Source organism: Gasterosteus aculeatus, chromosome 20 (genome assembly GCF_964276395.1).
Source record: "Gasterosteus aculeatus chromosome 20, fGasAcu3.hap1.1, whole genome shotgun sequence".
Lineage (NCBI taxonomy): Eukaryota > Metazoa > Chordata > Actinopteri > Perciformes > Gasterosteidae > Gasterosteus > Gasterosteus aculeatus.
The window spans coordinates 5,781,366-5,804,431 of NC_135707.1; the positions used below are offsets into that span (position 1 = coordinate 5,781,366).

Consider the following 23,066-nt stretch of genomic DNA (forward strand, 5'->3'; position numbering starts at 1 on the left):
CCCCGCTCATCGCGCTGCCGGGCGAGAGGTCGCAGTGGAAGGTCTGCCTGCCGTTTGACAACCGGTAGGTCTGAAACGCGGCTCCTCGCATGCCAAGCGTCCGAGGCGGAAAAAAAAGAAAGCCTTTAGCTAACCTGCTAAAGCCAAGGAATACCACGACGGTTGCAGGTGACTTTAACCAGGAGCATCACGGCAACGACTATCATCTGAGGAGCGCTAAAGTTCTCCCAGGCAAGTGTGTGTGTGTGTGTGTGTGCGCGAAAGCTGTAATGCGTTAGCATTAGCTAAATAGGCTAATGTGACGAAAGTTAGCTCCGTGGCTGTTTAGAGCATGGGAGCTGGTTAATCCCCCCACGATGTTAAGCAGTGAGAGTTGTTGCCAACAGCCGCGAGGTTTTATTGATGGGCTCCCAGTTGTGTCTTGTACATCCTCAGACATCTAATAAATGAATCCTTATTGTATCACTTTAACATCGTTAAAGCTAGCTAACTTTAGCGTTGTTTGGCAGCGTTGTTCGCCTCAGATTATTCCAGTGGTTTTACCGTGACAGGTTCAGCAGGTGTTTTGCCTTATTGTATACAATCTCTTCATCTTCATTTCGCGCCACATTTATTGATTGATTCACAGGTATTATTTGGGGCTAACATAGCGAGCTGGGTCCTGTCATTCTATGTATTTTAGCATTAAGCTGGGTGCCATCACAACTTGTTTGCAGGCACAGAAAAGGCGAACTAATTGGAAGTAATGTCATATTTGTATGGGCATATATAGTTGTTGGACTGAACGAAATGAACCCTTAATGTCTTAATTTAAATGATCTGGTTAAAGAGTCTTGTTTAGCTACTTTGGTAAATCAACAAACGCTAGCTAACGTTAAGTCACACACGCTCTCGGCTAGCTACAATTAACGTTAGCGGGCTAACGAGTAGCCTCAACCGGATTTTGTCCTTCATTCTATTTTCCATTAACTTAATTCATCCCTTATTCTGGGAGTACGTGAGTTAAAATGAAACTGATATTACAACGTTTTAAAATCTGATGTAACAAGGACCCTCTTCGAGATACGGGAGCCTGACCGCTTCCACTAACGGTAACTAACGTCACTTAACGTGCTAGCAACGCTTGACAGCAGATTCTAAAAAGAAAAAGGTTCGTTCATTGAAAATACAAGTCCAGTCGACTCTAACGGCGATGCCTCTGCTCGTGTGTTGTCTTTGCATATTTGTGCATATTAGCGCTAAATCCGTGATTACTTATTATTTGCATGTTCCGGCTCCAGTGGTTTCTACACCATCTCCTGTTAAATGATTGAATTATTGTCAAAAAGGGTTGTGGGCTGTTTTGGAGCTGATGTGAACTGAGAAATGCTTTGTGCTTAATGTGAATAAGAGTGGATCGAGTTTATTCTTTACTCAAGGGGAATCTAGAGGTAAATCCTGCCCTGTCAAAAGTCCTCCTCATAACACCAGTAAACACCCACTTTGACAGTGTTTCTTTGAGGAGCGATCCTTGGACCCTCCTGGAGGCCCCTGGTTCGAGGGGCCCACTCAGCTGGTTCCTGGAAGGTGATGTTGCCACAGGGTTGCATCAGCGCCCATCATCCCTCCGCGTGTCTGCTGTCTAACTTCTAAGTCTCATGTGGCTGGAGAAGAATTGTCATATTCAGTTAAGGAATATCTCCATTACAACCGGCAGATCTTGACAATCAAAAATATTAACTCACTTTTTTTTTTTGCCTCCTAAGTTGTAAGAGATCATTGCGTGGAAACGGACTCCGTGTTATATTTCCTTCCCCATTATCTTATGGTTACTGATTGACGGGGCATTTCCCTTTTTTGCCATCAGCTCCCGTTGTAAAAGGCGGCGTTGCAGGAATCGTTTGCTTATCCACACCCGCTCGTCCTTACGGCAGGACTAATGGGAGTCCCTGATCAGAGGAGCGTGCTTTCACATTATGCAACCATGGAATTGAATCTCTGATCCGGTCACGAATGGACGCAGCCTACGCGCCCTCTGGAGTGTTTTGGGGTTTTGGTTAAACAAATGTGTTTGCCATCCGTTTTTCCCTGGAAGATGTTTTGTACGTGAAACATAAAATAGCTGACATGGCATTGGAATATTTGAGCCCTGGAGACGCTTTTAAATTAAGCATTCTTGCGAGTGTTGAAAAGAGGTAAGCCTGTGTTTAAAAAATATATACAAAAATATATATTTTTTAAACCATGTCTCTTAAGACATTTTTGAGCATACTGTCTGCTTTTGAAAGAGTTTTGATTCAGCTCATCCATAAACTTGGTGCAACACTTTGCTCACAGTAGTATTGAAGGCATGTGGGCCCCCCCCCTTCCCTCAATACCGCTGCAGAGTCCTACTAGCAATCTCCCAAACCAAATCCGTGGTGGAAATGTGGCCCCATCCCATCCCGTCTCGAGCTGTGTTTTTCTTTGCGTCTAAGGGTGCAGGCTCCTCACGTGGCACCGGAATAGAGCGTTCTTTGTCAGGATGTTATTTATTAAGGTGAGACATTTTCCATCATGATGTCGTGAACATGTTATTTGTTGCTTGTTTGGTTTCAGCCTGGGGCGAGGAGGGCTGGCCCTGAGCCCTGAGCCCTGCTTGTTGGGTTTCCGATCGGCTCAGTCCCGGATTAGTATACTGACGGATACGCTGCTGAGCCCTTTTTTTTTTTGCCAAATCAGTGCCCGGTGCTCCACTGATGTAACCCTGCAACACGCGGCACCAGACACCTGGCAGAGAGATGGAGGCGTGTACTGGAAATGGAGTCGCTTCAAAGCCTGTTTTGACTTGTGCCGAACACACGTTGTGTGTTTATAGCTGCGCCGTGTATTTATAACCGCAGATCAAGGGACTCCCGAGGCCCAAGTCCTGCGGGGGAATGTTTCCGCTGCTCCCGGGAGGGCGAGCCGAGCGGTCGCACACCGCGCGTGGATGGAGAGGGGAGCGCTACGTTAACCTCACTCTCACTGCACCGCTTAAGCTTAAAAAACCCTCCGGGGGGTGTAAGAGGCTGCGTGCCCGAGAGCTCACCTGGTCTCCCGTCAGCAGGTAGGGTCCCACGACGGCTCCAGGCTGCTTTCGATGGACGTATTGCAGGGGCCGAGCTGTGAGCTTGTTGTTGTTGTTGTTTTGGCACGTTTTGCATGCACAGAGGTGCCGAGGCTCAGCGGTTTGTAGGAGCCAGCGGCGGTGCGTGTACCGGGAGCAGCCGGTTAAACATTCGGGCTCGCTGAACCGGCGTGCTGAGTAAACGCTGAGTAAACAGGGAGGCGATGGTCCATAAGGGAACCTGAAGGAAGTCACCCGTCAAAGACCTCACGTTTTATTACCAGCTGGGAAACAATGTCGAAGCTCTTCCGCTGCCACGATGATGTATAGTTTTGAGTCCCATCTGGGAAGCCAATGAAATGTTATTAATTCAGTGACTGTCAAGTTTAGTCATATTATATTAATGTGATGAACAACCTTGCGGTTCCCGGTGCACCCTCTCTACCCCTGCGCCAAAAATATATACATACATATGTTTGCTAATCTGTGCATTGATTCATTTTCTCTTGAAAGACTTCATTCAAAAGCTGCTGTTGTCTCTCTGTGGAAATCTGATCAATCAACTGTCAGTTAACAAACGGTCTTTAACTGGTGAACCTGTTCCCCCCCCCCCCCCCCGCCCCTCCTTGCCCCCCCCCAGGTGTGTGACCGATGACGAATCTGCTTGCATCCGTCAGGGTGCTCAGCCGGTGTTGCGTGTTCTTTAGCGGGCCGAAGGCGTGTCCACGCCTTTCCCGGGTGCTGAAAGAGCCGTTTTGTCAAAGTCGTGCGACTTGTATGAGCCGGTCTGAATCACACGCCTTCACTCAGCGCGGAGTACGTTACTAACTATGAGGACAGAGCTTCACTTTGAGAACGGGCCTATGAGTGCATGCGTGTCCCCTCATGAAATGCAAGTAGATGTTTGTTTTTTATGAATAATGGAACCCGATTACACGTGTATGTACAGTTATTAGATGTAAACATTAGCTATAATCAACTCTCCGTCCCTGCTCGTGGGCATCGCAACACATTTAGACAAATCACTGATTGTTTCATGATGTATTGAGCTGAGGTGTATAACCAAAGACGCCCTCTACCTCTTATAGCTAAAACACTCTTCCTCAGATATATTTTGTGTAAATGTAACGCTTCCCAAACGTTAAGGAGGAATTTCAGTGACCAGTTGGAGTTTCGTGTTCCACCTCCAGGTCCCTGGATGCCCCGCGGCGCTCCGTCCACGGCCGCGCAGGCCTGCCCAATGGCCGGAAGTTGACCCCGCCCACCAGGATGACGCTGCGCCAGCAGCTGAGGGACAAGATCTCGGCGGCTTTCTACCGCCACGGGCTGCTGTGTGCCTCCTACCCAGTACCCATCATCCTCTTCACCTCCGCCAGCATCCTCACCTGCTGGTAGGTGCCGCCTTTGGTTTCTCCGGGCGCCAAGTAAACTAATTACAGGGTTCATTTAAAGTTTCAAAAAATGGCTTTTTGGTAAAGTGGTGTTACCGTACAGATTGTTAAAACTCGTCTCTGTTTTTTCTGACAAATTTTAAGGGTATTATTTTAGTTTTCTCTGTAGAGAATCTTTGAGTATTCAGGTCAAGGTTCATTATTCACTATCTCTGGGTCGATACCCAGCGGTATTATTGGCGGGGGGCCAGAATCGAAGGACATCTGGTTAGAGTCGGGTCGTCGTGGCGCAGGGGGTAGGGAGGGTGTGCTGGGAAGCACAAGGTTGGTGGTTCGAGTCCTGACTGCCCCATGTTCCATGTCGAAAGTGTCCCTGAGCAAGACACTTAACCTTTAATTGCTCCCCGTGCAAAATGTAAAAATGGGTTAAAAGAACTTTTCAGTGTTTGTGTGCGTGGAATTCAACACCTCTCAGAAGAACGCTGCAATGTGCTCACAATTCACCAATGCCGGGGGATAAAATATTTGGGTGTCTGATTAGTGAGCAGTATCTGATACTGAACAGATTCCGTCTTTGAGAGCAACCGACCGTTGTCCTGGTGCTCGATCTGTGCCCCCAAACTCTCAGTGGAGAGATTAGCGTGTTGTCATGTGGTCATCATGCTATCGACAGCCTTAAGTGAAATGGGAAACGACTGTTGAGACAAGTCTCCCGGCTCTGCTCGTCTGAACCGGCCATCTGCACTTGCCCCCCCCCCCCCCCCCCCCCCGCCCCCTCTTTCCCACCCGCCGACACCAGGACACAAACCCTCACTCACAACACGCACGTTTTCTACTTTTGCTCTGGTCAGAAGAGAGGACGCGGTTCAGAGAGTTCGAGCTCGAGTCCTCTGGTGGAGGCATTGTGAGACCGCCCCGCGCACCCGCTGCGAGCCGCCCTCACGGCACCTTGCAGCGGGCGGTCGGGGGCGGACGGCGGAGGGCGGGGTGCGGGGGGGGTCATATGCGTGGCCAACCACTGTAAAGTGAAAGCATAAAAAAATAGAAAATAGAAAATCGCTTGAGGATGGGGATGTCAAAAAGGGTTGTGAGAAAATGGGCCGTGGTGAGAATGGGAGGCCTGTCCCTCCATCTGTCTGTCAGGAGGGGGGCTGGCTGCGCACAAAAGAGGCCTTTGTGGAGGTACAGTGACCTTGCAGAGTGGGGAAGGGAGGCTGGGAGGGAGGAATGAAAACCGAGTGAGCGAGAAATTAAGTTTGTATTCCAACGGACGGGCAAATTAGAAGAAAAGAATAAGCAGAGAATGACAATGCACTGGCAGGTGATAACGTGACTCAGCAAATACTTATTACTTACATTCCCAGCTTTGAGATCATTTAGCAAAACCTCCCAATCTGTCCTCCAGATAATGCAAATATATCTTTATATAATCCTCTTTGTTTATCGTAGTAAGTTAGACGGAGGTAGAAATGAGGTTGCTTTGGTCTTTTGAGGGAACGTGTTACATAAGGACCTCTCCAGGTAGCCCTTAATCTCTCAAGAAAAGCCGGAGGTGTCGGGTTCTCTGAAGCCGTTGCCTTGTGAGCACATCACACACAACACGCATGAGCGTATCAATTATTCTACTGGTTATAAGCTGTTCCGTCCGAACTGTTGCCTAAATGATGTGTTCAGGGGTCAAATGTTGCAGCGCTGGAAAGAATAATTGAATGGAATTTAAAACAGACGGCTGACTGAGTGGTTCAGTCTTTCCCACCATTGTGTTTCATTTATCTAATATGACCCCCCCACCCCTTCCCATCTCTCCCCTAGCTATCCATTATTGAGGCTGCCCCTCCCGGGGACGGGTCCTGTGGAGTACACCACAGGGGTGCGAGACTACAGCGTCCCTTCCCATGAGCCTCAGGGAGACCTCGGAGAACGGCCCGACTGGGTAAGAGAAGGAAAGAAAGCGTTCACATATATATAGAATATCTTCAGCTCTTTTTAATCTCAACCTTCCCCACCTGCAACTGATTGTGACCTGAAATCGGAGCCCCAAAATGTCACAACGTTGTCCCCTCTGTGAAAGTCTGAACCGCATGCTAGGCACAAGGCAAAGATGGAGGGGCACATGAATAATGAAAGATGGACACAAAGCGGCGGCTCACTTACCCGATGGCAGTAGTTTTAATTTGCAGGGGGCTGGGAGTGACCGTGTGCGTGTGTGTGTGTGTTTGTGCGCGCACTGCAGTACCGGGGTCCTCCGGTCGCCTACATCCAGCAGGTAGTGGTGAAAGCGGCGGTGTCTCCGTGGGACAGCAGCCTGGTGCCGGTGGACGTGTTTCGGTCGCCGCTGGGTCGAGCCTTCAGCTTGCTGGAGGAGATCCGCAACCACGTCCACTCTGACGGGTAAACGCCAACAAAATGTCCAACCTCCATTACCGAGCAGCCGACGGTATCCCACATCTTCAAACCCTCTCAATTGCCATTCTTCTGCAGGACAAACTGAATAAGTTGATTATTTGCCTTCAAAAATAAACAGTTTAAAAGTGGTTGTACTTGTGCATCATACTTGCCTGATTACAATGAAAGATTCATATCATCGTCAAATACTAATTCCCGCTCTCCCCACCTCGCCCTCCCGTCAGCTCCGGGGTTCGCAGTCTGGAGACGCTGTGTCTCCAGGTGACGGACCTGTTTCCAGGGTTACGGCGGATGCAGTCGGTGCTGCCCGAGCACGGCTGCCTGCTCGTCTCCCCCGGCAACTACTGGCAGAACCAGAGGGAGCTGTTCGACCTGGACCCCGACCTCCTGAAGACCATCCAGAAGCACGAGCCCAAAGGCCTGCACACCTCGGCCACGCTGCGAGGTGGGTGGAGGCGGCGCCAGCCTGCACGCACCCTCGCTTGCTTTGCTTTGTGGAAGTTTAATATTCAATAGCAGGATTTTAACAGACACAAAATTCTGTTTTCAATGTATGCATTACTTGGAGAATATGCATTAGAATATAATCACCTCTCGCTTAAAAGCCACCAGAATGAAGGAATCAACTGTTCTGTCAGTTCAGGAATTTAGTGGCTTAGATGACAGTTTTCTCACCTCCGAATTAATGTGATAAAAATATCATAAATAGTGTGTACATTTGAAAGGGTGAAGAGTCCCGCCCGCCATCACAGGCAGACGGTCCCTGTAAGGCAGAGTTCACGTGTGCTTGTGACCAGGAATGCTGTTGTGTACAGACCCACGCCTTGACCCATGACTTGAATTGATCGTGTACAGTTTGCACCTAAACGTCTTTCACAACATCGACTTCTATTGCTACAATGGCTTTGCTTATTTTGCACTGGATTGGGTTGAAATATGTGCTAAAGGATTATTTGCTACCTGTATTAATGTGACTAGTTGTATCTGATTTGATGCATCTAGTTCTACTTTTCTTTTAACAAACTGTTGCTTCCATCTAATATTAATATCTTTTCATATTGCTTTACGCCTTCATTAAACCAATTTAGTGCTCTGCAGCTTAAAAACTGCTTTTCTAAAGATATTTTGACTGGTTATTTTTCTCTATTTTGATGTGTTTGCATGGTTTCCCATACTGCTACACAACGTTGACATTGCTTATTTCTGTTAAAACAGCCTGAGTCCATTTAATTGTGTTGCTTTGTCTTCATGGTTTTTATTTTTTGATCTAGAATGTATTTGTCTTTAAAGCAGATTAATTGCATCAGATTACCAATACATGCTCCAGCAGCAATGGGTTTAATAAATGTGTGTGTTCTAGACTTGCTGTTTGGTGTCCCTGGGAAGTACACGGGGGTCAGTCACTACAACAGGAAGAGGGTGGTGACCTACACCATCACCGTAGTGCTGTCCACCTACGACGCAAGGTGAGTTACATTTACTATACGGTACCGCTTTTAATTTTGGTGATGATGGTGATGAAGATGTCTGCGTCCAGTTTCCTGGGCGGCCTGCGGGCCCGTCTGAAGCAGCTCCACCCGTCAGCCAACTGCAGCCTGAGGGACGACCACATGGTCCACGTCCACTTTAAAGAGGAGATTGGCATCGCCGAGCTCGTCCCCCTCGTCACCACCTACTTCATCCTGTTCGCCTACATCTACTTCTCCACACGTCAGTCCCTCTGTTGTTGTTTTTAATTGGTGTTCACACATCGCTTGATCTTTGAAATGTGCCAGAGATCCAGACTCGTGCCCCTCGGGGTCTTTTGTGTGCCGTGGTTGTTCCTGTCTGGTGCAGGGATTAATCCTCACTCAGGGATTCTGTACGCTGCAGCAAGGCAAACAAAGTCATGCATATCAATATTACACAAAATCATATTCAAACCCTTTTTACACATTTTAAGTAGAACATTTGAACAATTAAGTAGTTGTATCTTTATGATCTATGAATTTTCAGAATGAATGGTTCAATGAAAACCTTTTTGATAGCCTAAAAATAGTTTGAGTAAGGTAAAGAGGAATTTAGATTAATGGTTTTAATTTTAGTCAGGTTTCAGGTTGAAACAAGTTCAAAAGTGGATTTTGGTAATAGATTTGTTATTATTAATTATTGATACATTAACATGCATCTAAAATCTTCACTTTGGTAACATTTCCATGCCAACTTTTATGAAAACCCCTTCACAGAATTGATTAGAACTCCAGTAATGACCATGGCCGCAGAAAAGGTCTCTTTTAAAAAGCCAGCACAGTAGATCACAATGCATTGCTATAATCTCCCGTCCTCATGTCCTTTCTTTCCTCTCTGCAGGTAAGATCGACATGGTGAAGTCAAAGTGGGGTCTGGCTCTGGCCGCTGTGGTCACAGTCCTCAGCTCCTTGCTAATGTCGGTGGGACTGTGCACGCTCTTCGGACTCACGCCCACGCTCAACGGAGGGTAAGAACAAACCGCTTTTTTTTCTTTTTTCTTCTCTTCTCCAAGAGAACTGCGCGATTGCAAAACGCCTCAAATTTCGGGTGGCCACCAGCTGTGGTTGAGCTGGAGAGCCCCCGGTTGTTGCAGCGACTTGTGCTTTCTCAAAACAAACACAGAATTTTTCCTCGGGGGCCTGTGAGTTTAAAGTGATGTGAACGTGTCCAATTCTTTGGTTTGTGACCATTACGAGAAAGGCTCATGACAGCCCCTTCAGTCTCTGCTCACTTCATTTCATTCAGTGTTAAGTAGCCAATATTAGCAGGCTAATGTGCTAAGCTATTGCTGAATACCAGCAGCTTATAACTGTTATCATTTATTTTAAAGCGGCTCTGTGTAAAAGTGCTGCTAACCTTGTGTCAACTCTTCCGCCGAAATCCGGAAAAGGTCAACATGCGTCTTTCAACATAAATGTTTTCAGCCCTTGTTTTGCTCTGTTGACATTTCAAATGTGTCCTGTTAATCATCATCATTATTATCTCTTAACTGAAACAAGGACGGGTTCACGAAAAAAGACACACTTGTACGCGCACATACACAAACACGCATACCGGCTTACGGACTTCCTCTGCATTGACTTTCACGTGGATCTGTGTTAATGTTTCCAGCAAGTGGGCGGAGAAGTCGGTGGAATAGTATGGACGGGGCGGGGCTTCAGGAGGGGGGCGGCAATGTAGCGTTATTGACATTTAATGGTCGTCCAATCACTTGAGGATTATTAGAAAGAGGACTTTGTGGCGTGACCAAGGCACACTGCGGTCCAACCACTGACCAAGATCCACGCGTGTCCGCTCAGGGCCGAGCGTGTTCTTACTGCGTGTTCGAAATAACGCTCATCAAGGTCAATACAAACAAGCTATGCAGGGCAGCTACGGTGCCCGCTAACCCGTGGTGGAGTCCACATTAATGGCTCCTGATAAAGTGGCTGTAAGGGGTGTGTTTATGTTTAGTGCGTCTGGTGTAACATGCAGAGTGGTGGACTCTTCTTGTGACCCAGTTATATACTTCTACAGCACAAGCTTAACTCTGCTGTCAAGCTAATCTCCCTGTACGCTCCAACAGAAAGGAGGGGGGGGGGGATTCCCAGTAGACAGCAGATATTGTTCTGCTTCGTTTATGTTTTTTCTTCACAACCGTTTTTGAGTGATAGGGAGATTGGTTCTTTGATTGTACTGCCGTTACTTAAGGAAAGTGAAGAAGGCGCTTGTTCTCACGTTAGTGGATCCAACATGCGGGAGGAGGCATCTGCAGTCAATGAGCCACTGCCTTTGTTTATTCAATGGTTATTATTATTGAACTCGTTGCGAGTCCATATTCCACCACTGCCGACACTGCACGTTGCTCGGTCAGGTTGACGAGTTATGCAAAGCACACACGGACAAATTTGCTTTGTATACTTTGTATGTAAGACGTAGGTACCAAACCATGCTAAAATGGCAATAGGCTACAGTTGATGTGAAGCATGTGAAAATCAAACATAACAGCGATGCCGATTATAAAATCGAGGTCCACACTTCCAAAGATGTAAGTAGAGGATCTAAAGAGAAAGATAAGCTAATCTTGTTTTGTTTTCTGTGTGCAGGGAGATTTTTCCTTACCTGGTTGTGGTGATCGGTCTGGAGAACGTCTTGGTCCTCACCAAGTCTGTGGTGTCGACCCCCGTCGACCTCGAGGTCAAACTCCGCATCGCTCAGGGTAAGGATGAAGTCTGATAGGCGGCTCGTTTCATTCAGGTGGACTGAAATGTTAAGAGCATTTGATTTATTGATCTTTTTTATAGAAATCTTTTGGAAGAAGAATACAAACCCTAGCTCTGAATATTGGTGCTTTCTTCTTCTACAGGTCTTAGTAATGAGAGCTGGTCTATCATGAAGAACATGGCCACTGAACTCTGCATCATCCTCATTGGATATTTCACGCTGGTCCCAGCTATCCAGGTACCAGAAATAATAGTGTTCATAAGACAATGTGAATGAGTCTTCTCACACTGAGCTTTGTGTGGTGTTCTCTCATCACATGAGGCGCTAAATCCCAAAGTATTGGAGCTATCGGAGTCAATGTGCCGTATTGTTAAAGTTGGAATTGCTGACATTTGGTCTTCGTGCTGCAGGAGTTCTGTCTGTTTGCTGTAGTCGGGCTGGTGTCTGACTTCTTCCTGCAGATGTTCTTCTTCACAACAGTGCTGTCTATAGACATTCGGCGCATGGAGGTGAGAACTCACCGACAGACATTTTCCATCCTAAGTACATTCAGATTATATATATATATATATATATATATATATATATATAATTCCCAAATCTCGTATATAAACATGAGGATAACTAAAACGTTCTAACTAGTCACACACACAGGGAAACCTTTCATTTGTGTTTAGCTCTGTGCGCAGCTAAATGAGCATTAGCATCATAAGTCGTGTTAAATGTGTGGCAATATCCTTCCCGTCCCTAACACCAGTTGGCCGACTTGAACCGCCGCCTGCCGGCCGAAGCAGGTCTGCCGCCGACAAAGCCCGGCCCGCTGCGCCCGCGAGAGGTCCCCCCTCCCCCCCGGCCCTCCCCCCACACAATCACCCTGCAGACCCCGGCCTTCAGGAACCTCCGGCTCCCCAAGAGGCTGCGCGTGGTGTACTTCCTGGCTCGCACGCGCCTGGCCCAGCGCATCATCATGGTGAGAAGATCGCCCGAGCAGAAGTGTATGATAAACAGTGTGATTGGTCAATATAAAGAACGGGAGAAGTTTCCATTTTAAGCAGAAATCTCATCTCAACTGACCGGCCGCTGTCCTTCCGTCTGCGTCTTCTCCAGGTCGGCACGGTGATCTGGATTGGGATCCTGGTCTACACCGACCCAGCGGGAATACGCGCCTACCTGGCCGCACAAGTGTCCGAGCAAAGCCCCCTGGGAGATCCCGGGGGGGGCGGCTTGCCCCCTCACCTCGGAGTGGCGCCCGTCTTCCGTGGAGGCGATCCCACCAGTACCCTCACCATCAAACCACCGGATCCAACTCCCTCACCGGAGAACCAGTCCCAGGGCCACCACCGCGCCTCCGCCAGGACGGGGCCCCTCGCCCAGGCTCCGCCCCCCGCCGTGCCCCAGATCACGTGGGGGGCGGAGGACGAGGAGGGCTGGAGGAGGCTCTCCTTCCGGCACTGGCCGTCGCTCTTCAGCTACTACAACATCACTTTAGCCAAGAGGTGGGTGTGTGGCAGCAAGTGAGCAATCTGTCTGATTCCATAACTACAACAGCTCATTCAAATATTGTGAAAACCCGATTAAAACCCCAAATAAAATGAATTAATAAAATGAATTTACAAAGCGGTTACAATATGTGGATTGATATTATGCAACACTGAAAGCAAAAATCACATTTTATGTTTTATATTTCATTTTTCATTGTATAAAGAAACTAAATGTGTTTTAATGCAAACAGGACAGAGCACTACTTTGAGAGTGAAATTAAATAATTAGGGTTATGGCTTTTGGATTGTTATGGATTGTGATCAGGTCTGTATTAATTTCACTACTTGTTTCAGGTACATCAGCATCCTGCCCGTCATTCCCGTCACTGTTCACCTGAGCCCTCAAGAGGCCATTGAGACGCGTCACCCTCAGGACACCAGACACCCCCCTCCATCCATTCCCAAAGTGTCTGCCGATCTACAGACGGACCTCACCCTCTACAAGTTTGTACACACACACACACACACACACAAATGTCCGTTAAATCCAATTTGAAGGAGTATTTACGCCGGTGGTTCGGTAGCTCCTTTTTAGGAGGCTTCTTGTCTGCTTGTGAATAGAATCAGAATAATTATACACTCAAATATGTCAGAATGCGGTTATTTCTTAATACATCTGTTGTGATAGTTTTGTAAACTCTTGTTTTAGGGTTTAATCAGTTTGCACGGTGCCTATGAAAGAGTCCAGATGTTTCTATTGGTTTACAGCACTGAATCCCGTTGTAGTGTTTCTTTTTGAGACTGCCATAAATTAATAAATATCTCTCTGGAAATCTGTCCCTAGTTAAAACAAAACCAATACAGCAGAGCAATAAAAGGTCCCTGGCCTTGGGCTCCAAGGTTATTGAACCATTAGTTTGAGTCTTCATTAGGAGGTCGGCACAGTATAGCATTTTTTTTAACGGCCACTTCCTCCATGAATTAAAAGGCCAGATTACACAAAGTATTAATAAAAACGAGTGACAGCACACGGCGAGGACTCTGACTCACTTACTTGTTCTTTCTAGTAACAGCAGGAGAGATCGAGACAAAGGAACTACTCGATGTTTGCTTGGACCAGATTGATTGAAATGTCAATAGGTTTCATTGACTATACATGTATTGAAATGATTCAGGGTTTTTTTGGCAAAATCCACATGGAATCGAGGTCACGTTGGGCTCTCAAACGCTTATGAAACACAGCCAGAGAATAATGACAAACTGGATATTTGCTTGCTTTTGATTGGTCAGAGAAAACACAGACAAAAAAAAAAGAATATCAAAGCTGCTTCTTTGTTTTCGTGGACTGTGTCAAGTGTCTCTGGACCGATTGTTGTCTCATCTGACGATAACGAAGAGACTGAGAAAATGTTTTCTCTCCACGAGATCTTTAAGGAGGAGAAATTAACGTCACATTTTCCTTCTCGTGCCGTTGAGGGCTGAAATTTGCCCGCTCGTCTCTGAGCTTTGTTCGGAGCGAATGCTTGTGCGATTATTGAATTATTGTGAAAATTGGCAACCAAGAGTCGTCGACTGCGGCATAACTGCATATTTAACAGGATTTTCCACATGTGGATTTACATTCCTTTGTTGATACACTTGAAAATGTAGTTAACCTTTGTTTACAGAATGTTGCCTCCACCGGGGAATTTAGGACAAATAGGCTGGTGGCCCCCTCCCCTTCTTACCAGCAACATGTAAAAGAGTTTAGCTTTCACTGTGTTGCATAATGCAAAGTGTTTTCACCTTGACTGCGAAATAGAAGGCCAAGTTCTTTTTCGGCTCATCTTTGGACAGCAGATAGGAAGTCTTATCAGCTGAGGTCGGGGTTAGGGTCGTGACCTTCACGTGGGGAAGTGGCAGCCGAGGGTTGAGAAGGCCAGTGTGATAAAAGTGAGCTGTAGTGGCATTGAGAGGAACACTTTGCAGCAAAACACTGGATATCATGCATGACTGCAACTTTTTTCAAATATCAAATTCAAATTGTTAAAGCTTTCTGCACATCACCCTCCAGAACTGTATTTAACAATAATAATAATAATAATAATAATAATAATAATGATATTATGTTTTTCCTTTCATAGTACTCAAATAAACTTAAATATAAAAAATGTAAAATATTAAAAAGTAAAAGCGCATCATTTTTTCACACAGTAAAATTTTAAAAATGCTATAATATAATAATCTGAAATCTATCTAAAACAATACAATAATTGTGTGATGAATATGCACAACTCAAGTTTTTTAAATTGTTTAGAAAAGAGCTGGTTCAGTTGAACAGCCCAAACGATTAATTATGAACATAATCTGCAGATGAATTGATAAGATAGATAATATTTAACTGCGCCTCTCGTTGTTTCTCAACCGCAAGAATTATAATATAGCTGTTCTATCATTTAAGGCTGAAGAACCGGACACACAACTAGGCACTGCGTGCAAACCTGATTTATGGTTCTTGCAAACATGAGATTTTATTACCTTTGTTAGTGAATCCCAAAACTAGACTTTGTTTCTGTCTTAACCGACATCTGGGCTTTGTGTAACGGCCGATACCGATCCAGTGAAACCAGTGTGACTTTAATAGACTGCATAATAAGTTCTATGCCTCACTGTGCGGAAATGACAGGAATCATTATTTTTACGTGTCTCAGGCTCCACTTAAAACATAACTTCATAGTGTCTGTGCATCTCTAGTTTAGCCGTCGCTCACGTCGACTCCTCCCAGCTGTAGTGGGGGAACGAGTGAGTGAGAGGTGAGATTAGATCGTCCCCGTCGCTACACGCAGGGTACGGTTTGTACTGGCTTTGTGCTTTGAAAGATAACAAAAGGAGTGCAGACTGATACAGTTGCCGCTGCATCTGATATAGCGGGGCGCCGTTCTTGTATGTTCTACTCCTAATAGTAATAGGTAGTACTAGTTTAATCACACATTTCATGGCATGAGATCAGTAGTTATCAGGTAATAAGTGAAGCAACACCAGTGATAAAACATCAGAGTCCAGTCAAAGAACACATGGAACCCTGTGTTTGATTGGCATTTGTTTAACGACCATTCAGCTCCCAAGATCGAGCCCAAGGCTCGTAGCTTTGTGTTGTAAAGGTGTGTTTTAGTTTCTGCAGAGAAAAGGCTTTTTAAAGGACCTGTATTTCAGGCAGAGTAGGTCCCACTCTTTCACCGGGTTTCACCATCACGGTTTTGCCACATTCCACAGCAGGAGGAGGCTTCCTTTAAAGCTCTAATGGGTATACTCACTCTCATGTGACCCTTATGAAGTCAAAAGTTTTGATCATTTGAAAAATAAAGGTGAACCTAAACTTTTTCTTGTTTAGCATTGAAAAATACAACAATATATTCAAAATAAAAATAAGTGGACGAAAATTAGTTTTGACTCAGTGCTTTTTATATATATATATTTTTGAATAAAATATTTTTTTTCGATCTTCACATATATTTTTTGATATTCTGTGTATTGTATTCTTCGGTTGCAGATTTTATGTTTTCAGATTCAAATCTTTTCACTTTCAGATCTTTTTTTCGCGTTTATTTTTTCTTTTCTCATTCAGACTTTTGACCTTGATGTGGCGTAGGGGGCGGGGCATCAACTGGGAGGGGCGTTTGAAAGCCTCTTTTTTTAATGTCAAAATATGTTGAAAATAGTTAAAACAAATTAACAATGAAAATGTTTGGGGCAAAAAATGGCATGGGAAAAAAAGATCAAAATATACAATATAGGTAAAAAATATATACATTAGGTAGAAAAAACAGCTAAAACAATTGTGGAAAAGACACTCAAAATATATTGAGTCAAAAGATGTCATGAAAAAAAAGACAAATTATTTGGGATGAAAATGTAATATTTATCTTATTATATAATATGAAAGCCTTCTTCCCCCTCTCTGCCCCCCCCCCCCCCTCCCCCCTCTCTCCTCCATCCAGGGTGGCGGCTCTGGGCCTGGCGGCGGGCGTCCTGTTGGTTCTGCTGCTCTTCTGCCTCTACCGCGTTCTTTGCCCACGGAACTATGGCCAGAACGGCGTCGCTCACGGCCGCCGGCGCCGCGGTGACCTGCCCTGTGACGATTACGGCTACTCGCCGCCCGTCAGCGAGATCTCCCCGCTGCTGCTGAGGGGCCACAGCATGGTGAGAGGGGCCCCGAAAGCACGCCGATTACCCCTGAAGTCCACCGCGTTAATGCGAACCAGGAATCTGCAGACGTCACAGATAAAAGACGCTTCAGTGGTTTCTTTTCCTCAGTGGTGCAGTTTTCTGTACATTCACGAGTAATACACAAACTTCTAGTTAATTCACACAAAAGCAGCCGTTATTATTTAACTATTATATAACTATTTGTAATATTAGAAGCACCTAAACAAGGGAATGCTCATCACTGAAGCCGGCTGATAATGTGGATTCTTCTTCCAATCCGCTTAGAAGAAACCAACTTCTGTGATGCTTATGGACACCTACTTGCCCCACAGTGTGGAGATGATGATTTTTTTTTTTCTCCGGTATTTCTGTCTCTCAGGACATCGAGTGTTTGGCCAGTGACGGGATGCTGCTGGCCAGCTGTTGCCTGGCCGGACAGATCCGGGTTTGGGACACTCAGACCGGCGACTGTTTGACTGTCATCCCGAATGAAGGGTAAGCGCGTCGCGCTGTCGATGTTGTTTTGAGGTGAACGGAGAAAGTTACTTAGCTCAGTAGCTTCCTACCTTGAAACATGTTTCTGCGCGCCGTCCGACATATAAACCTCTCAACCTCCGCCAATGATATCAGCCAGATTGATTTATCCCGGCACGTTCCGACGGTGCCCCGCGGCTAACTGCGCCGGTTAACTCTCCTCAGGCTCCGACGGAGCAGCAGCGGTGGCTGCTGGGAGCCGCGTGAGGGCTGGGACGGTGTGGGCGGAGCCTTGGAGCCGGAGTGCTTCGGCCCCTCCCTCGGCTGCGACGGACCGTCGGAGGAAGAGGTCTACCCGCTGAGGCGCCGCGCCGCCCCCGCCTGGCCGACTCTGTTTGGCGACCAGCCCGATCTCACCCCGCTCATCGACACCAACTTCGCCTCCCAGCCCCCCTCCCACCTCTGCACCCCGCCCAGGCACGGCTTCGACTTCGGAGGTCTGGTGGAGCGCGCCTACATGGAGCACGAGCGCCCTTCGCCGTCCGCCTACCCCTCTCCTTCCTCCGCATCCTCCTCGCCGCCCACGGGGGCGTCGCTCCAGAGGAGACCCAGCACAGGGGACGTGGCCGTCTTCTCAACCCAAGAAAGAGCCTCGGCGGCGGGGACGCAGGCAGGCGCAGACGGGGAAAGCTCCGTCTGGGCCATGGAGCTCAGAGGGAATCTGATAGCTGCTGGGAGGAGCAGCGGTAAACTGGAGGTGGGGGAAATACATTTTCTTTGTTTGTTTTTTTTTCATGATGATGAGCAATGATGATGATAGATTTGGCGAGAGTTTACTTGGTTAGACATTTATGAATTTTGAGTTTGTGGCACCTCCGTAGATCTTGTGATCTGACATGAAGGTTCTCATTATTGACCAATAATAAAATGTATCAGCTACAAAGACTTTTTAAAAAAAAATGCATAATGTTGAAAACTATCTGGTATCATAAGTCGCCATGCGTCTGGAATCTCTACCTCCTCTTTTGCTCTGTATAGAACATGAATGAACACAATGCTACACAACGTGATGAAAATGTTTCAACCTAATTTTTGGTAGTTGTGGGACGCGGTCGAAGGGTCGTTACGTTGCATTAATGAAGACGGCGGTTCTGGGATCACAGCTCTCGCCTTCCTCAACAACAGGTGAAACAAGCAAATATACTCGCATCTTTTATAGATATATCTATATATTTACGCCATGCACTACTTATCTGAGTTTTACACACTTCTGTTACTGCAGTGATGCATACTTAGTCCTTCACTGCCCTTCTAATACAGCTGGAATTTGTCCTTTTTTTCCATTTAAACTTAAATCGTGGGCAGATCTCAAACTTTGCACCTTTTTAAAGTGACTCTAAATTACCCTCCGTGTTTTCCCTCCCCAGAATCGTGGCAGCTCGCCTGAACGGGTCTCTGGATTTCTTCACTGTTGAAATAAACAAACCTCCGGGTCTTCTGCAGTACAGAGGTGGGACTCGAGACCTGTTTCGTTTACATCGTTGTTTTTCATTTGTCATCAGTACAAACCTCCTTTGTGTCTCGTGTCTGTGAATTCTTACCGCTTGTATTTTTGGATTCAAATTGAATTTGCAATGTGGCTTTAATTACCTGAATATGACATGTAAGCGTTGATGTACGGACGAGCACAGCGGAAACATTTTAGCAGAAACATTCTCTGGTTGCAACTTCCCCAATTTTTTAATTTTACATAAGAATATTTACATTACTGATATGAAATAAAGTCACTGAATATCATTGGGTCCTTCGGCACTGGGAAGCCGTGATGGACAGAAACATTTTACTTGTGTATTGAAGATTTAATGAAAATGAATCCTTTGTTGCAGAAATGTTGCAAAAACATGCAGCTAGAAACCCTCTTGGGAACTGACATGTCATTATTGTGACATTTTTTGAGCCGTTCTTTTTTTACATTGTTCCTAAATTTGATATTTTAAGGTTTTTGTAAAAAGAAAAAACAACAACATTGAAATTGAAATTGAGTCATTAAGTAATGAACGGATTAACGATTAGATAATAGATACGTATAGCGGATTCCTCTAAATTAGTGATGAGATGGGAAGAAGAAATGGCCGATAAAGGTTGTTCATCTCCTCCTCCAGGTGCCCCCGGGCGAGGAAGCATGCCCCCCTCCCCCTGTTACAGCAGCGAAGATGTGATCAGCTGCCAGCTGACCCGCTCGGTCCAGTGCGCTCACCAGAAGCCCATCACAGTGCTGCGGGCGGCCGCCGGGCGGGTCGTCACCGGCAGCCAGGACCACACCGTCCGGGTAAGTCGCAGATGTCACCGGTTCAACAACTACTACAAATGACGGTTGTGTTTGCGTCGTAGATTCTCACCGTGTGGTTTAATTCATCAGGTTTATCGCCTGGAGGACTCGTGTTGCCTCTTCACGCTGCAGGGTCACTCTGGAGGGATCACAGCCATCTACATAGACCAGGTGAGTGATGGAGCCGCTTCTAAGGCGACGTTACAAACTATGCATGCGTTATCCCATTTTTTGACATACTAGTGCAGTAGGTTTGTTGGCATGCTATACTATGTTGGTTTTTCAACCAATTTTTGGGATATCCTTTTACATATTTCAGTGTTTTTTTTATACTGTTGTACATATTATTCTATGACTCCAAAGACATTTCTCAACTTGATACATTATGAATTTTCCAATGAAATTTGATGCTGTCCTATGACATTTTCTGTAACTAGTTTTATTACCATTTTTTCTTCAGAGCATACTTTTTGACTTTTGTCCACAATGTTATTTGACATTCTGTACTACAACGAATATCGTCAGAACATTCTATTCGATGTAAGGACGAGTTGGTGCATTGTACTGTGAAATGTAATAGAATACAAGTCATAGAATTGTGTGTCAAAAAAAGTCAAAGAATGTCCTCTGACATCTGGTTCCTTCAGACGATGGTTCTGGCGAGTGGCGGTCAAGACGGCGCCATCTGCTTGTGGGACGTCCTGACGGGGAGTCGCGTCAGCCATGTTTACGGTCACCGTGGCGACGTGACGTCGCTCGTCTGCACCACGTCTTGCGTCATCAGCTCCGGCCTCGATGACCTCATCTGTATCTGGGACCGCAGCACTGGGATCAAGCTCTATTCCATACAGCAGGTACAGTGTACAGCAGGTTCTCTCAGGCTTGTGAATATATATATCCATATATATATATATATATATATATATATATTATTTTTATTTTTTTATTTTTTTAAAGCCAACCTTCTATTTCCCACTCACACTTGTTTTTTTGCTCTACTTGTTGCCTCGCCCTCTGCTCACCAGGAGGCGGGTTGCGGAGCCAGTCTGGGAGTGATCTCAGAGTCTCTCCTGGTGACGGGGGGGCAGGGCTGCGTCTCCTTCTGGGACCTGAACTTCGGCGACCTGCTGCAGACGGTCTACCTGGGCCAGAGCAGCGACGGCCAGGGCGTCCGGCAGCTGCTCGTCCTCGACAACGCCGCCATCATCTGTGACTTTGGCAGCGAGCTCAGCCTGGTGTACGTTCCCTCGGTGCTGGAAAAACTAGACTGAGGGGCGATGGACGAACGGACAGCGGTTGTTGTCACTTTGACTTTCTGTTGTCTCGGTCACCCACAGGCGACACGGTGACCAGAGCGGTTTCCTCGTGCATATGAAACTTGAGAGAAAAGGAGCTGAGGACTGATTGTACAACGTGCTGCGTTTTATCGGAGGATGTGATGGTGACAAACCTTTGAAACCTAAACGTTGACATTTACGAGGGTCGTGAGGTTCAAGTAAAGCTGGATGTTTCTCACTGAGAGAGGATCCACCGTTAGCTTACTTTTAATTTTTTTTAAATGTGTGTTTGTCTTGTGGCTCTGCCCTCTATGCTGCTTATACGGGTGGGGCTTCCCTGTGACCCCCACCTGCCCAGAGAGGAAGATATTTCTTTTTCTTTTTTTGTGAATATTCCTGCTGCCTCTTTCGCTAGAAAAGTGAAGTGCAGCTACAGTGAGCTCTACTGGTCTACGACCTGTCGGAATGAGCTGCGCCGTAATTGTTTGTTCGTTTGTTTGTGTGTGTGTGTGTGTTGGGAGATGATTGAATCTACGCCCTTTTTAAGGCATAACACAAACGGATTGGTTACGTGTGTGTATGAGTGATGATTACTGTATAAAGTAAAACCTCCATAGGGGGCTGTTTTTATATGTATAAATCTATTATTTATTAGCGACATTTTTTAATAACGGTTGTTTTATGAATGGCTAATCCCGGCTTTTAAACAAGACTAAAACAATGAAAGGTGGTGATTGTCTGTTGGACGGGGGGGTTATGACACAGTTATTTGTGATATTGAACTGGAAACACTGAAGTGTTTGATGTTGTTGTTGGGGTTTTGGAGGCTGTAGCAGAAGAAGTTCCTCCGTTTATTCCCCCCCCCCCCCACTCGCCGACCTCTGATTCAGGGGTCACTGATGCTGTACAAGGGGCCCCTGCGTGCTACGCCTCCATCAGGCTACCTCCATTTTCTAAACTGCTTGAATTTTGGATGAGAATACTTTTTTTTTGTTTTTTTGTTCTGCACGCGCCGTCATTAGCTGACGTCATGTTTACATTGGCTGTCGTATTTTTTAAATAATTTTTTCCCTTTTTAGAGATTTTTATTTTGACTTGCCGCTTAAGGTCGCTGGTTCAACCAGTCGTGGATTTTCATGTCGGCATCGAATGACAAAGCCGCCGCCCAGTGCGCTGGTGTGTCGTTTATCTTTCAACCTGTGCCGCTCTTCCTGCAGCCACTCAGTGAAACAGGAGACGGTGAGTATGCTAATAACAATATATGTGTGTCTGAGCTTTTTCTAGTTAAAAAGCCAACCTCCTTTGTAACCCCAGTCGGTACTTTTAACTTTTATCTCTGAAGGGCTGCTGAAAGAATGTAATACATCAGGTTTTGGACTCTTTTTCCCCCCCAACACAATCATACAGGACGTGTTTCCTCACCATTATCCATAATCTGCATCTGCGCTGACCGAATGTAGTGAAGAACAAATCCATAAAAAAACAATGACTACATATTCTTTACACTATTTGAATGCACTACTAACCCGAGTAAATCAGCCAGCCGCTAACATAGCAACCTGAGAGCGCACTAATTCATATTGTCTAGTCTTAATCTTTACAAAAATAGTGAATTATCATTTTTACATCATTCGATGGGTATGAGAGGTATTGATTCTCATCTAAAGCAAATTCAAATATCTCCCACCATGTTGAACGGTTCTTTTTATTGGGAGCAGTGAAGGCTGTTTACGCAATTTCATTTGAATCTTTATAGCTGTTTTGAATGTTTTGGTTCATCACATTCAGCGACTCTGCCTTTGTCAGTTTGTGAATCTGCTCAATTTGTTTTCAGTAAACGCTGTTTGTTTCTGCTGCTTCATACTGTTTTCTCCATCCGGTTGCTTTCATTCATCCATATCAAAAGTCTGTGGATGCAGCCGTGATCTTCTTTCGGCCTTTGAGGAAAAAGAAAAAGGAACATTTCCTGCGTCGGGATTCTGACAACAGCAGCAGATATTTAACTTTTATTTACAAGTAGAAATCCGATTCTGTATCATCAAATTCTCTGTTCTGGAATATCCGAGCTGATGTCTTTGAACCCCCCGGTCTGCTCCTTGATCCTCGTCCCCTCATCGACTTGCATCGCACTACGCAGGCTGTAGTAGTGGAGGTAACTTATTTACTAGTTTGTAACACACAAATTAAAAAAAAAAGCAAGACTTTGTACTAATTTTCCAATAAAGAGGCTTTGATACCACAACA

General features: G+C 45.8%; 1 protein-coding gene across 4 annotated transcripts; it reads left to right on the plus strand.

Moving 5' to 3' along the window:
* scap (SREBF chaperone) lies at positions 1 to 23,066 on the plus strand. 4 transcript variants are annotated; one of them, XM_078094667.1, is made up of 23 exons: positions 1 to 231; positions 4,258 to 4,458; positions 6,271 to 6,391; positions 6,692 to 6,849; positions 7,089 to 7,309; positions 8,225 to 8,330; positions 8,402 to 8,574; positions 9,214 to 9,340; positions 10,959 to 11,071; positions 11,219 to 11,313; positions 11,487 to 11,585; positions 11,834 to 12,046; positions 12,184 to 12,572; positions 12,912 to 13,061; positions 16,535 to 16,736; positions 17,122 to 17,237; positions 17,442 to 17,973; positions 18,316 to 18,401; positions 18,644 to 18,726; positions 19,379 to 19,545; positions 19,636 to 19,716; positions 20,193 to 20,399; positions 20,571 to 23,066. In XM_078094667.1, the coding sequence occupies exons 2-23, from the start codon at positions 4,337 to 4,339 to the stop codon at positions 20,814 to 20,816; spliced, it is 3,807 nt and encodes a 1,268-aa protein (XP_077950793.1). In that variant the 5' UTR covers positions 1 to 231; positions 4,258 to 4,336; the 3' UTR covers positions 20,817 to 23,066. The 4 variants fall into 4 exon arrangements, with proteins under 4 accessions (XP_077950793.1, XP_077950794.1, XP_077950792.1 ...); XM_078094668.1 differs by lacking the exon at positions 1 to 231 and adding an exon at positions 1,511 to 1,566; XM_078094666.1 differs by lacking the exon at positions 1 to 231 and adding an exon at positions 1,887 to 2,174.